At 37.9% G+C, this 14,450-nt stretch overlaps 1 protein-coding gene across 3 annotated transcripts in view; it reads right to left on the bottom strand.

The window, feature by feature from the left end:
• NBEA (neurobeachin) overlaps positions 1–10,920 on the bottom strand; it is a 707,824-nt gene extending 696,904 nt beyond the window's left edge. For all 3 annotated transcript variants that reach the window (XM_008952234.4, XM_008952238.4, XM_063595707.1), the window contains exon 1: positions 10,605–10,920. In XM_008952234.4, the coding sequence (XP_008950482.4) occupies positions 10,605–10,898 (294 nt within the window). In that variant the 5' untranslated portion in view covers positions 10,899–10,920. The remainder of the gene's footprint in view (positions 1–10,604) is intronic.
• Between the last annotated feature and the right edge of the window lie 3,530 nt (positions 10,921–14,450).

Genomic DNA, 14,450 nt, shown 5'->3' with positions numbered 1-14,450 from the left:
TAGTATGGATGCAACCATCCATTTTTTTCTCATATATTTTCTATCCAAACTGAATTCACGGATATGGAACCCATGGATACAGAGGGCCAACTGTAATTTAAAATAGAATGTGTGGGTACTAAATCTGAAATATGTATAAAATTCTATGGGAAAGCACAGGTTGGGAGGAATAGCTTTTAGGGGAATATCAGGGAAGACGTCACTTAAATAGGGTTTGAGCTAAATCTTGAAAGATTAGCTGTTCTTTAGACAAAAGATGGAAGAATATGATGACTTGAGAAATGTAACAACTATCAAGTAACAGTCAATATATTATAATAAAAGGAACATTCTTGTACAGATAACTCATATCTCCTAAGGTTAAAAAAATTTAAATACTTCATTTAAAGTCAAGGACTTTGAAAGGGGGATCAAGTTATAAAGAATTAGTATAAATTAAGTGAAATAATTCTATGACATTTTATAATCAAGTATCGTTTATATATTCAGAGTTGAAAACACTTCTCTTTTAAGACAGCAGACTTGCTTAACTTAAAAAGACAATTACTTTATTTCACTGAATATTTCACAATATAGGTCAAGATGATTAAATAAGATAACATAGGTCATATGCTTAACACAGTGCCTGACATGTAAAGATTCTATCACTGTCATCATCATCATTATCAAAGGTAATGGTGTATTTAAATAGCAAAACTTGGAAATGGAAGATCCAACTTTGGATCTCATTCTGCTACTAAGCAATTTTGCCATCTTGGACAAGCTCCTTAACCTCAGTTATAGATTAGTTATTATTTCAAAGGAGTTGGAAGAGGACATTAAAAACATAAGATATGAACCCAAACCCAATCTATAAATGCCAATTCCCTTCCCAAATGTAAAAAAATTAAATAACATAAAAATATTTATATACCATCTTTTAATCTGCTGCAAGTTATTTTTCTCAGAAAATGAAAGTATTTGCTAAAAAGAAATATATCTAGATATTTTTACTCCCATAAAATTTGCTATTAATCAATGTTTGCTCTATCTTCATAAACTGAAAGAGAAATCACAATTATTAGAAATTATATTACCCAGATGCTAGTATAATTCCTTCTATAACTCGTTTTATTCAAGCAAATATGGTATATACAGTGGTTCAAATAATTACCTCCAATATATAACAAGAAAATCATGAATTTACTTTTTCTGTATAATATATTAATGCATACTACTATTCTGGTTCAGAGTAATCTCTCAAGTATCCACATTATGCCCAGTGAAAATGTATAAAATTCAAAGCCATTTACCACATAACCAATTATTTCCTAAAACTCAAATATTAATAACTCATGGTACAGTTCTTGCTAAGTCACTTTAGTGTACAAATCCATTCAATTGACCTGCATTCATTTTTAATTTCCTCTGAATAGCCTGTCCTAAGTTGTCTATGGGACACATTCCCTACCAGAGAATCAACTCACTGAGGCTGGCTGGTCCCTCCCCTTCCAACATCATCTCTTCATACATGCTGTTTTTGGGATAATTTCTAAGTACTAGCTACATTTGCTTAGTAATGGGAAAGAACTCTAGCTTTGGAACCTGAAGGTCTGAGTCCCAGCTGTGCTACTTAGTACCTAGATAACCTTGTCTAATTACTTCACATTTTCTACAGCCTTAGTTTCTACATATGTAAAGCAGGAATGGTATCTATAAAAGGAAATTATTCTGAGGGTTAGAGGACACTGCTGTGTTCAATTCCGCAAGTGTACTGTAAATAGTTAAGAGCTATTAAACTGTAGGCTAATGTTAGTTTCTAAAATAGTCATAAATTAGTTTTTAATCCTTTAACTTGCCCCTTAGACTTGTTACCCAAGTAGTCTTCTAAATATTTAAGCAAATACTCCCAGAGGGAGTTACTATTTGCCTTGGATCACCATTCATGTCTTACTACATCAACATGTGAAAGTCAGCCCTGTGAGAGAAGAGATGGAAGAGACTCCACACAAAGGAACTGGTGTTACCTCTTGCCTCTTCCATCCCCAGTTTCTAACCCTCCTCATGCAAAGTAAGAAATCAGAAAAACTACCTCAGGCACTGATAAAGACTATGCAGGATTCAAGACAACAGATGTCCTGTGCTTCAGCAGGAGATCATGATCTGTGTGTACCTAAGAGTTCCCTCCCTGACAGGTCACTAGGCTCAGGTACTCCAAGCTAAAATAGGACAGATCACTTTTAGTTAGGTCATTACTTCTTTCTACGGTCAGGTGATTCTCAGGACCAAGGGAAGAACTAAAACAACAATAGTAAGTACTAACTAAAGTTTACTATATACCAAGCACTTTACATATATTAACCCATTTAATCTGTACAACCTGTATATCTATCTTATAAGGTTGAAATCCCATTTTACACACAAAGAAACTGAGGCACAGAATGTTTTAATAGCTGTATGTTATTTCATAACATGGATGTAAAAATAATATATTTAATGTTTTCCTATTGTTGAACATTTAAGTTGTTGCCACATGTTATATCATAAAAATACACTTAATTTTCATACCTGTCCACAGGTATTTTTTTCCTTAGCCTAAAGAACTAAGAATAAATTATAGGAACCTCTTTAAAATCCTTGATACATATTGGTAAAATGTCACTCGGAATAGCTGTAACAGTTTATGAGCCCAGAAAGAGCATTTAAGATTATTTTAACTTGCCCTAGCAAACAATCATCATTTCTTTTTTTGTGAGACAGGATCTTACTCCATCACCCAGGCTGGAATGCAGTGACGTGATCACAGCTCACTGCAGACTCAACCTCCAGGGTTGTTGCTTAGGTTGGTCTTGAACTCCCTGGCTCAAGCAATCCTCCCACCTCAGACTCCCAAAGTGCTGGAATTACAGGCATGAGCCACCATGACCAGCTGGTCATTTCTTTTTAATCACTTCCTTTTCATGTTATCTGTTGCCTTATGTTCTTATTTAGCCAAAGTGAGTATTTTTATATTAATTAAACATGTATATTTCTTCTTTCTTGAAATATATCAAGTCCTTTGACAAGTAAACATTTTTCTTATGCTTCGTCCTGTAATATTTAATACCTAAAGTATTTAAAATTTTTTAAATTTAGAATATTAGAAATTAAGTATTTCTAAATATTTAATTTAGAAAATTAGAATATTCTAAATTTTTTAATTTAGAATATTAGAATATTTAATTTAAACATTAGTATTTAAATATTTTTTAATTTAGAATATTGGGGCACAAATGGATAGAAACCCAACTCAAACTGGCTTAAGGCAAAATGATGCACTGAAACATCTGGAGATAAAACTGACTTGAGGGGATCCAAAGCTGCCATCAGCAATGTATGGCTTGGTTTTAGGTGCCTCTTTAACAGCTCTGTTCTCAAGTAGAATCTGACTTCATGGTGCAGACTGCAATCAATTCTAGACTTACATTCTAACATTTTCAGCAACCCCAGCGAAAGCACCTTTTTCTTTCTTCAGAAAGAAGTTATCAAGCTGTCTCAGAAATGCAGCTAAATTTTATAACCAATACCAGTTACTGTTGGGCCAGACGTCAGTTTCTCTGTCTGGTCCAGGAAAGCAGGACAAAGTCCAGTGAAGCCCCAGACCATAAAAATCAAGAATGACTCCCTAAATGAGTATCAAAAAATCAAGAATGTTAACAGCAGAAAGAATGGATCCTAGGCAGCCAAAACCGGCAGAAATCTGTAACATTAAGAGTCCTTGGCTACCCACCCATCTCAGACACTCACTTCTTTTCATACATATAACTACTTAAATATCCATGTTTAACATGGCTATCTTAGACACAATAGAAAGTGTACTTACCACCTTACCAGAGGGTGAAAAAAGACAAAGACAAATTACTGCATCTAACTTCAAGTCTGAAATTTTTGTGTTATGACAATATTCTTCTTGGTGGTACCTCAAACCTGACCAATTATATAGCTATGTAATAAATTTAACTATAACTTCTAATTAATATACAATGGTAAAAGAACATTAAGAAACAATAACTGCACTTAGAAGACTGGAGAAGGTTAAAGAAACACCATGATAACTAATTTCAAAGCATAAACCATATGTCATTGGTCAGAGTAACAAGAATTCCCTGTCCTTGCTAATGGAATTCCTTGGGTCGGCCAAAATGAACACATTCACTACCACTATATCTCAGAAGATCTCACTTATTAGCCTCCATAATGCAGAATTTCCTTCTAGCAGCTATACTGCTGGAGCTTAGAATTGCCTTAGAAGTAAAAGAATGCAGGCCTTTGTTTACCAGGCTTGAGGTTTCTCTAGAAGTATGGCTTCCTTAAACTTTGGTAAGTTTTTTGTCAATTTACTTAAGTAAAAGGAGTTGAATTCGCAACCAAAACAGGAGATCCTGTCAGGATCTTGTCAGCTTTTATGTTTCAGTCTCATAGCAATAGGCCTTCCCAGTACTCTTATCCCCTTAACCGTCAGCTTAATGATCTTCCTTGAAGCAATGTGAAACAATAAACTGGGTGAGGAGGCACAGCTATTCTATCACTTGCTCCCTGGTTGCATCCTATTTTAAAGCTCTTCACAACTGGATTACTGTTACTTTGGTCAGAAGGCTGGCGTATACTGCATGAGAGGCTTGGGAGAAGCTTATCAGACAGAACTTTATTTGGTTCTCATTTAAACTCTTGGCTTTCCTCTTGCCAATTTTAGCACGGGGTAAAAACTTAGGCCTTTATGACCTACAAAGCTTTAATATTCTAATTCTCTGCTATCTTGGATGGCAGCTACAGGCAGAAAGAGCCTCTCTGCCTTGGAAAGGCTACATTTTCTTTCTGCTTTGCTTTCAAGCATGCTAACTTGGACCGAAGTTAACTGCTCTCTTAAAAGACATTGTATCAAAGACCCCAAAAAGTGACCAAAACATTCCAACATCCCTAAAATTCCAACCTCAGTAGTTCCATTGACAAAGATAACACAGGTGACAATTTAAACAGCTGCTCTGTAAAACGGAACTGCTAGAGGACCACAAAGTTCTCACTGCCTTCCACTCCATTTCAAAATCTAAGGTCTGTTTCCTACAATGTGTCATTTCCAGATACTAATGTCTATGTTACTGGGGATTCCTTCTATTTACAAGTGACAAAAAACCCAACTTACACTGATTTGAAATAAATAACAATAGTAAATCTTAAAGGAGATAATTTAATGGTTAGAAGATAATCACCACAGACATAAAGAACTCTAGGTTCTCCAACAGAATCATGAGGTTGTTTGCTTTACACCTGATCAAATTCTAAGACAGGGACCTACAACTCTTAAGAATTTACACATTCAGCATCCCCATCAGAAAGCCTTCCAGCACAATTCCTGGAACCTACTCTGGCTCGCTACCCTTGGGTTAAATGTTTGTCCCTGAACCAATCACCACAATTCTTGCCACACCTAGGTTAGATGTCTGACCCTCAAGGCAGGGCAGTGGGGTAGACCCACCTAAACCAGCTGAACTACAAATGGGGAATAAGTGAGTCATCAAAGGAAAACTGAGGTACCACTACAAAGAGGTGAAATGTATGCCAGACACACAAAAACAAGAGATGTCCACTATTCTTGGCAATATGACAAATGCTAACAATATTTTCTACAATTTCTCTTCAATGCATTACGTATTTTCTTTGTTAACAACATGACCTTGTTATGTGATTATATTTGATTATACATAAAAGTTTACTGAAAAGTTTTTACCAGATTCGAACTTACTAACAGATGCCAGTTCAAAATAACATCTACATATGCAGTAATGCCTACATAGTCAGGTAATATCATACACATTGAACACATATTTCTAGTTTGAGGAATAAGAAATACATGAAGTTTATATGAGTTGAGTTTATATATGAGTTTATTTCAGGATCCTAAGTCTGGACTGTAATGTTGAACATAACTTCAGAAACTGACCATAATCATTACTGCCTAATACAGTGTCCTGCACACTACAAATGCACTTAACTTATCCAAGGCCTAGAAATACAAAAAATAAATATACATAAAATCAATTCCTGTCCTCATGGAGTTCACAGCCTAGGAAGGGAAACACACATAAATAACTGCAATGCTACAGGGTGATATGTGATGCCAAAGAGATATGCTGACATTGTATAAAGACAAGAAATGGAAAACCTGGAACTAATGCATAACAATATGTTCAGTATATAGTTAAAAAAAAAAATGCAGGTGACTGAATTTTATAATACAGCTATACCAGTGACACAAAACGGGCACTGGGTCTGTTAAACCCAATAAATTATTTCACACTGTTTGGGAAAAGTATAGCAAAAGAATAAAGAACCTTGAGATATTTTTAATTAACAGCATAGTATTTGCCAAAAAGCAGCTAGCAATACACAAAACATTTATTTAAAATTAATATAACTTGATCGTTGACTGACCACAGAATATTTGCTGCCTTAGTGTCATTATGTGACTAAATTAATATTTCTATGGAAAATCTCAAAACTCCTTAAGATACTGAAACCTCGAGCATTTACATATGAATCCTGAATTTTATTTTCCATACCCAATCATGAGAATAAAATACAACTCAAATTAATATGAAAAGGCTTATATATCAACATAAATTAAAATGCAGGAAATTATTTTAATATAAATGTGGTTTTATTAGTATTAAGGACCTCCATGATTCTAAGATGCAACTGTATATTTTTTAAATAAATATAATTCAAATGCAGAAGACACCTTGTTTGTAAAATTCTAAATATCTTTAAAATGAAAATTATGACTATCAAGCTGCAAATTAAAAAAAAAACTCTAAGGAAGAAGACTTACTGCCATATTCAAGTACAAAAAAAAAAAAAACCTTAAAGTTACCCTTTTAACAAAAATACCATGATCCATAAGCCAAGATGAGAGAAATTTAGGAAACCACAAATCCCCTCAAAGCATCTTGTTAGGCTTCCAGTTCAGCCAACAGCATGCCACTTAGAATGTAAAAAAAAAAAAAAAATCAGAGGAAATATCATTTTCTACAACTGGACACACTGATATAACTCACAGTAACTCATGAAAAAAAAACTACAAATCCATGAAAAAATTTCATGAATTCAGTTATTCATAAAAAATATTTGTCTATAATTAAATTCCATAATTATAATCATAGAATTATACTATACACATAAGAAAGCCATTCCAAAAAAATTATGAATTCTTTCACTAAGTAAATATTAATCCTCTATTATAAACATATTTTTCTAGAAATTTATGTTTATAAAAGAAACTTCCATGTTATAAGCAACAATAACACGATACTTACATAGCTTTTACTTCAAATATGGATAAAGCTTATATAAACATATGTTAAGTGTGTTTACAAAAGAAGTAATAGATTAGGTAGTACGCCAGTTTTACAACTGAAAACAATCAACAAAATCTCTTCTCTGTAGTTAAATTCTCTTATATTGCCACTTTAAATAATTCCTCCAGAAGCCAAACTTTGTTAACGATCAGTTTCTTTCATTAGTAGAGCTACAATGCAAAATCCTTGACAATGCACTCTGACTGTAACTTTATTCACAAACTAATTTACCCACCTTCCTAACATTATCCATTCCATATTTCACTGTTTTAAGTCAACTATAACATCATTATACAAAATACATACATCTCTAATAAAAATGACTAATTTTATATCATATCACATTGGTGATTCCTCACCAAACTCCCACAATCCACCTAGTAGTAAAAATAGGTCTCTAGACCTTTGGGAAACAAAGCAGAAAAATTACAGCCACCGCTCTGTTGAAGAAGTCCTACACTTTAGTGCATGCTTAAAACTTCACTCTGCCCAGCTTTTAATTCTTTGGCCAAGGCATGTGAGAAATAGCACCTAAAAACCAAGTATTTATGAGTATCCTTACATAGGAAGAAAAAATAAACAGGAAAAAGAAAGAAAAACATACTGACAAAGGCGACTGAGACAAGGGTATTGTTTAAGGTAGAAACTCCTCTTTTTTTTGAAGTTTCATTAGTTCTCCTTTCTTTTCTGTCATTCAGGGCACGGTAATAGGTACTTCACTATTTCACCTTACATTTTTATTTAATGTGTTAAATTAAAACTGAAAATTTTGAAAAATCATTTTAGATTTAATATTAAAGGTTTCCAAACTCTAACGAGTCACTGAGTGTCCTATATGAATTTTATTGGTTTACTTACTAAATAAATAGAATTAAGTTTGATAATCAGTTTTTTAAATGCCCATGACTTCCACATATTTTTGAGAATCCACTTAAATTTTCATATGACATTTTCATGAGTGTATTGGACAATAAAGCCCTAAATCTACAGTTCAAGAAAATTACACTTCAAATGACTAATTTATACTCCACAATTAATATAATTAACAACTTAGTAATAAACAGCTCCTTTTGTCATTTATTCTTTTCTCCAAAAGTTTCTATTTAAAAATCTATTGCATTCTTTAAATATATACAAAGAAATTTTAAACCTAACTCTTTAAATTCCAAATATCATTGCAGTTACAAAATCTTAGGTAGATTTGGGGATATACTATCTCAATATTACTTTATTTCTAGTGACTCTAAGCTTAATGGTAAAGTTCTCTAAAATAACGTCTGCATACTGAAACTTCATGTCAGATTTTCATTGCTCTGAAGAGTTAAATTTCTTTTTTATCTCAAGAGAAACATTTCACTTCCTTTCTTAGTCTACCGTATATCTAAAAAACCCCATCTGTTAAGAACTGATTCAGCATACATTGCTACTGCTGCAGAGTCCAAACTGGTTATACATTCAAATCAGTTTCCAGGTTGTGAAAGCTCTACTGCCTCTTACCAGGTTAAAATGTATTAAGTAAGCATAGGAATACTTACTAAAATAGCCTAATATAATCTAACTTAAAAATGATATTGGTTAGATCAAAACTGCAACTAAAAATGTGTTCCTTTAAATTACAGAAATACAGTTACCTGCTAACATACTAACAGTTTGAGATTTCATTTATCTTCTTTTAAAAAGAAATGGCAAGTACTGACCTCTTATTTGCAGCTAGTTAAAATTAAAACTCAAGAAAACTGTATTTCTAGTAGTGTTCTGAAAAGAACTTGGTTATATCAACTTAGTGACATTCCCTCAAACTTACACTGACTTTTCATGATGATTTATTTGAAAGGTACACAAAAGTAAAAAGAGGTGTTTTGTTTTAAACAGCAATGAATATAACAAAGACAGATAATCTCCTTTGACCTGACACACTAGCAAAAGGAAAAAAACAGCTTCAACTTTTCTGTGCATTTACGAGGTTCATAAACCGTAGACATTATCTAATGCATGTCTCAGGACACCACTGATGTAGCTGCAGCTTTCTCTCAGTTTTCCAATAGAGTAAGTAAAAATAATTGCTTAGCTGAAAAATGACTGCATGGGTGTTACAAAGTACCCCTGTAAGCATATTGTTATATTCCTGTGACCCCACACCAAATACAATACTCAACTGATTGCTCTCGATTTATGTCTTGCCTCCCAAAGCCCAACCTTACAGTATGTCAAAGACTAGATCTATTGCAGAGAAAACTGTTTAAAAAGCTTGGCTGCATTTAAAAAACAAAACAAAACAAAACAAAACCTCCATTTACAAAGCACTAAATATGAACTACTGTTAATTATCCTCAATGTATGATTCTCCTCTCCTTCTTTCCATTTCTTTCCCTGACATCTTAAACGCTTCTGAGCCTCTCTGTAGATAGCGCAAAACATTAAGTCATACACACTTCTGCAGTAACTCTTTCTTACCATGAAAGGAACCAAAACCTAGGGCTGCGTTTAAAACCTTTCCTTTAGTCTTTACCCACATGCCACACTACTGAAAGTAACCACAGAAATCAACCTGTGTGATCTGGTGTCCTCACACACCTTGTGTGCACAAAAAATGACTAAGAGATCAGTATATTCAGGGCAATATTACAAAGAAGGGACGGCTGCTTCAGAGATGGAGGGGGATGGATACAGACACAACACTCTCCATCATGGCCTTGGAATATTTAAAGACAGATGCAAAACTGCATCATTTTCTGTCTCCTTCGAAAACATCACACCCCAGCTGCTCAAGTTGGAAGCTAATGCGCTTCTCACATTTCAGCAGCACGGGGGAATTTAGGCTCCAGGGGCAAGGCTGTCATCCTCGGAGAGCGACACCACGGACAATTAAGTGTGAGCAAAAGAACCCCAGAGAACAGGAGGCCTCCTCACCTCCTAACTAAACTCTAAAGTCGACCCAAAACCTTCACCGCGGGTACTGGTTTACTCGCGGTCCTAAAAAGTGATAAGAAGCGGTGTTAAGTTGGGCACTGCGCTCAGGTGGCAGGAGAGGACCAGAAAGAGGAGAGGAGGGAGGTGGCGTGGCTCTAGCAGCGCGCAGGCAGGTCACCCGCTGGGCAATACCGGCTGAACGCTCTGTGCTCCCAGGGACGCGCGGCGCGTGTGACCCTGGGGGTGAAGGGTGGGAGGGAAAGGCGCTGGGGACGGTGTATGTGGGGACTGGGGAAGCAGATTGAGAGCACGCCTTTTCCTTACCAGGTTGAGCACCGTCTCCACGATGTCCCTGTTGCTGACCTCTCCGACCTGTATGAGTCCAATCAACACTGCGAATTTCATCCGGATGTTGCGGATCGGCACCGAAGGGTTAATCATCCCCGCGGGGAGCATCACCGAGCCGGAGCCGGACGCCCCCCTTAGCTCCCCCATCCCGCTGCCCCCGGTGCCGCCACCACCGCTGCCCCCGCCGCCTCCGCCAACGGCCCCGACGGCAATGAGCCCCACGGGCTGAGGCTCGAGCCCCGGGCCCGGGCCCGGCTTCTCGCTAGCCATTGGCCCCCCTCCTGAGGAGAAGGGAAGAGCAGCGGCGCTGCCGCCGCCGGTACCGTTATACCTGCCTCGGCCCCCGCCCCCCGGCCGTCGCCTCGGAGCCCCAGCATCCACCAGCGCCGCGGCGCCGGGCCCGCTCCCCGCCTGCGCCTCAGCCCGGCCCGCTCCGGCGCTCTCCCCCGCGGAGGCGGCGGGGGATCCGCAGGCTTATTCTCGGCGGTGGCGGTACCGCTAACCGCTGCCGGGCAAGCGGCCGTGCCCGCCCAGCAGGTGTGCCGCTGCCGCTGCCGCCGCCGCTGCCTCTGCTGTCTCCCTCTCCCGGTCTGTCCGGCCCGGCCCGCCCCCCGCGGAGATGCTGCAGCCGCTCCGAGAAGCCCGAGGACGCGAGCAGCTGGCCACGACGCTGGCCGGTGCTGAAGCTCAGGCTGTGGCCGATGCTATTGACGCTGCTGCCGCCGCTGCTACGGCCGCCACTGTTGTTGTGAAGCCCCGACGCCGCCGCTCACTCCGCCATGTTGCCGCCCCCTGCCTGCGGTAGCAGCCACTGCGCCTGCGCACAGCCTCCGGGGGGGCGGAGCCCTCGGTGCACCCCCTCTTTTGCCCTGCCCTCCTTCTCTTCCCACCCACCCACCCCGACACCCCTCGTCCCTCCCCCAACCACCCCGAACGGATAGACAGGTGAGCAGGTGCATGGGGACTGCTGCCAGACACTGGGGCAAGCTGGCAGAGGCGGGGCGGGTAGTGGCTTCCTTGTGGTTTTCCCCTTGAGGGCGGATTCTCCCTTTGGGGAAGGACACAGTGTGCACGTCTTGCCTTCGCTGCCACCTCCTCCTTCTCTCAATATCCTCTTGCTGGGAGGAGGTTCCTCATCTCAGTTGTTGCATCCAGCTGCTGCTACTGCCAGTGCCACGTGCCTTGTAAGGTAGGGGAGTGGCAGACGACCTCTTTCTGCCCCTCCACGCCCTTCCTCGCAGTCCCGTCCGCCTGCCCTCCCTAGAATTTCCCAAAGAAAAAGTGGCTGGCAAAGCAGAAACAAACGCGCGCGGGGGGGGGGGGGGGGGGGGGGGCGGGGGGGCGATCCTGCATTGTCGGGGGAAGAATACAGACGGAGTGTAATGGTGCTTTTTCTACAGCCATGAAAGAGGCTGACACCTGCACACTCAGGCACGACTTAAAATAGAACTTGTCAAACAGTGATCCTGTCTGGATCAAGCTCAGAACAACAAACAGCTCTTGAACTCGCCTCCCAGCCTAAAAAGACTGCAGTGTGTGACACTGTGGGGTAGTTTGGTGGGAACGACAAATCCCACACTTTCAAAATCCTGACAATCCTCAGGTATGATGCCAATTATTGATGTTTCCTTTTTTCATAGGAACGTACAATTCAGAGGACTTTCGAAATTATCTAAAAACATGGGTGATTCTCACTGCCAGCCTTGTCTGTGAGAAAAGTACATATCTGTGTCTGCACAGATACAAGAGACAAAAAATAAACCTTTAATTTTTAAAAATTAAAATGTACACAGTAATCTTGCTGCTAGTATTGAATTAAAACTAGGCATGACTGTTCCTTGAAAGGAAGGATATAATTTTCTTTAATATTTCATGAGGTCTTCCCTTTTCAATAAAGATTATTGCAAGTCACCAGAAATATTAGGTATCTTGAGGTATATTCAAATCGTTTTAATTGTCATCTCAAATGAAAAAGGTCAATATACAAATCCACCATAATCAGTTTTGTTATTATTCATATTTAATTGGACCTGCCAGTCAAGTTAACTCCCAGGATATGGGAACACGGTAAAATTCTAAGTACCACAGGTTATAAAAAAGTTCCTCAAAACCAGTACTTAGGATGAATTCTTGGTTGCATGTCTGTTTGTTTAAACTTGCACCAAAGTGATTGAATTGTTAAAGTAGTTAAGCAAACACTTCTGAAAGCAGTGGTAACTAGCATGTCCATTTAAATTAAATGGCAATTGAATTATAAAATGCTAGAATGCTTGAAACTGTACGGGAAATTTACAAAACATACAAGTCATAATAGTATGACTTGAGATATACTATATAATTGAAAAATCCTGTAACGTTTATATCCTTCTACTACATTTTTGTCTGTCCCAAGTGAGTATCATCTGCTTTTAAGAGTACTGTTTCATTTGCAAATTTAAAATGATATCTTTTTAAAGTACATAAATCTAGACTGAAAGGTTGTCACACTAAGTTTTTTTACCCACTGTGCATATATCTATATGGCAGCAGGTTCTACCTTTTGCTATTTTTAGACTTCTTGCATGAGTACTTTGAGAGACAGTGACAACCTGAACTTTCTATTTCCTTTCTGAATGAATAGCTTAACATCATTTTTAACATTTCCATTTTGATTTTTCTTGTATTTTTTCTTAAGTAGTATGTATATGCAGTTGGTTGTATTTTTCTGCTCATTTTTCTTAGTGAAGATAGTGAGTGGGTAAAGATAATATCACCATTTCTAAGTAGGAAAACTCCACTTCTTTTGCCTACTTAATTCAATTTCAGAGATATTTAAAAGAGCTTACCAATTAAAAAGCTTTCTCCAATAGACGATCAGCTCCTCACAGGCGCTATGATACTGTGGAAAGTGCATGATTCTTTGAGTCATACTCACAACTTACTACCTTTGCAGTCTACTCAAGCTATTTGAGTTTCAGTCTCCTGGTTCCTTAAGTAGGAATGATAATAGGTGTTTCATAGGGAAGTAAGAATTCCATAAAATAATTTCAGCTGAGCAGCTAGCACATAGTCAATGTGTCTTTGTGTCCTTAGTATACAGGCATGTGTGTTGCATGACCTATAAACACATGTAATACCAATTATAACCACATACAAGTCTGCATAATTGCACAGTTATATGTCTTCCATACCATCCCAAAAGCATAAAGTTCAGAAAAGTCAACAGGTCTATTTCTTTTTGGCCTACAAAACCTTTTCCCAGAAAATGTGCAAATAACTTTACATTTACATTAACAATATTTTGAAAGAAAAGCTACATAATAATAGAAGATACCTAATATGTATATTTTTAAATCTCCAGATTAAAAAATATATTTTATGTGGTGAATATTAATTTTGTATGCATTTTTGCATACCCATACTTCCTAAGGACAATCATTCAAAGATAAGAAACCTGTAAATCTGAGTTTCAGGAAGCAATATTGCAGAGAGGTTGAGAAGTCATGCCCCAGATTCAATGGAAGCTGGATTTAGATTCTAGTTCCACCACCACTTATATGTGTGATGTTGGGAAAATGACTTTAGCTTCAAAGCTTCAGTTTACTCAACCCAAAGTAAGGATGATAATACTACTTTATAGGATTAAAGGAGCTAATACATTTAAGGTACTTAATGTAGTAGCAAGTGGCAATCAATAATGTTTCCCTTCATTGGCTGCCGGAAAATACCCACAGTTATTTTGTGTCATTATTTTTGGGTTTTTTTTTTTTGCACCTACCTTGCCTGACATAATTTACGTTGAATAAATATGTTCAAAAATGAATGGATGGAAACAGCAGTTCT

Source organism: Pan paniscus, chromosome 14, assembly GCF_029289425.2.
Source record: "Pan paniscus chromosome 14, NHGRI_mPanPan1-v2.0_pri, whole genome shotgun sequence".
NCBI lineage: Eukaryota > Metazoa > Chordata > Mammalia > Primates > Hominidae > Pan > Pan paniscus.
Note: the sequence above shows the minus strand (reverse complement) of the source record. Positions and strands in the feature narration are given on the sequence as shown.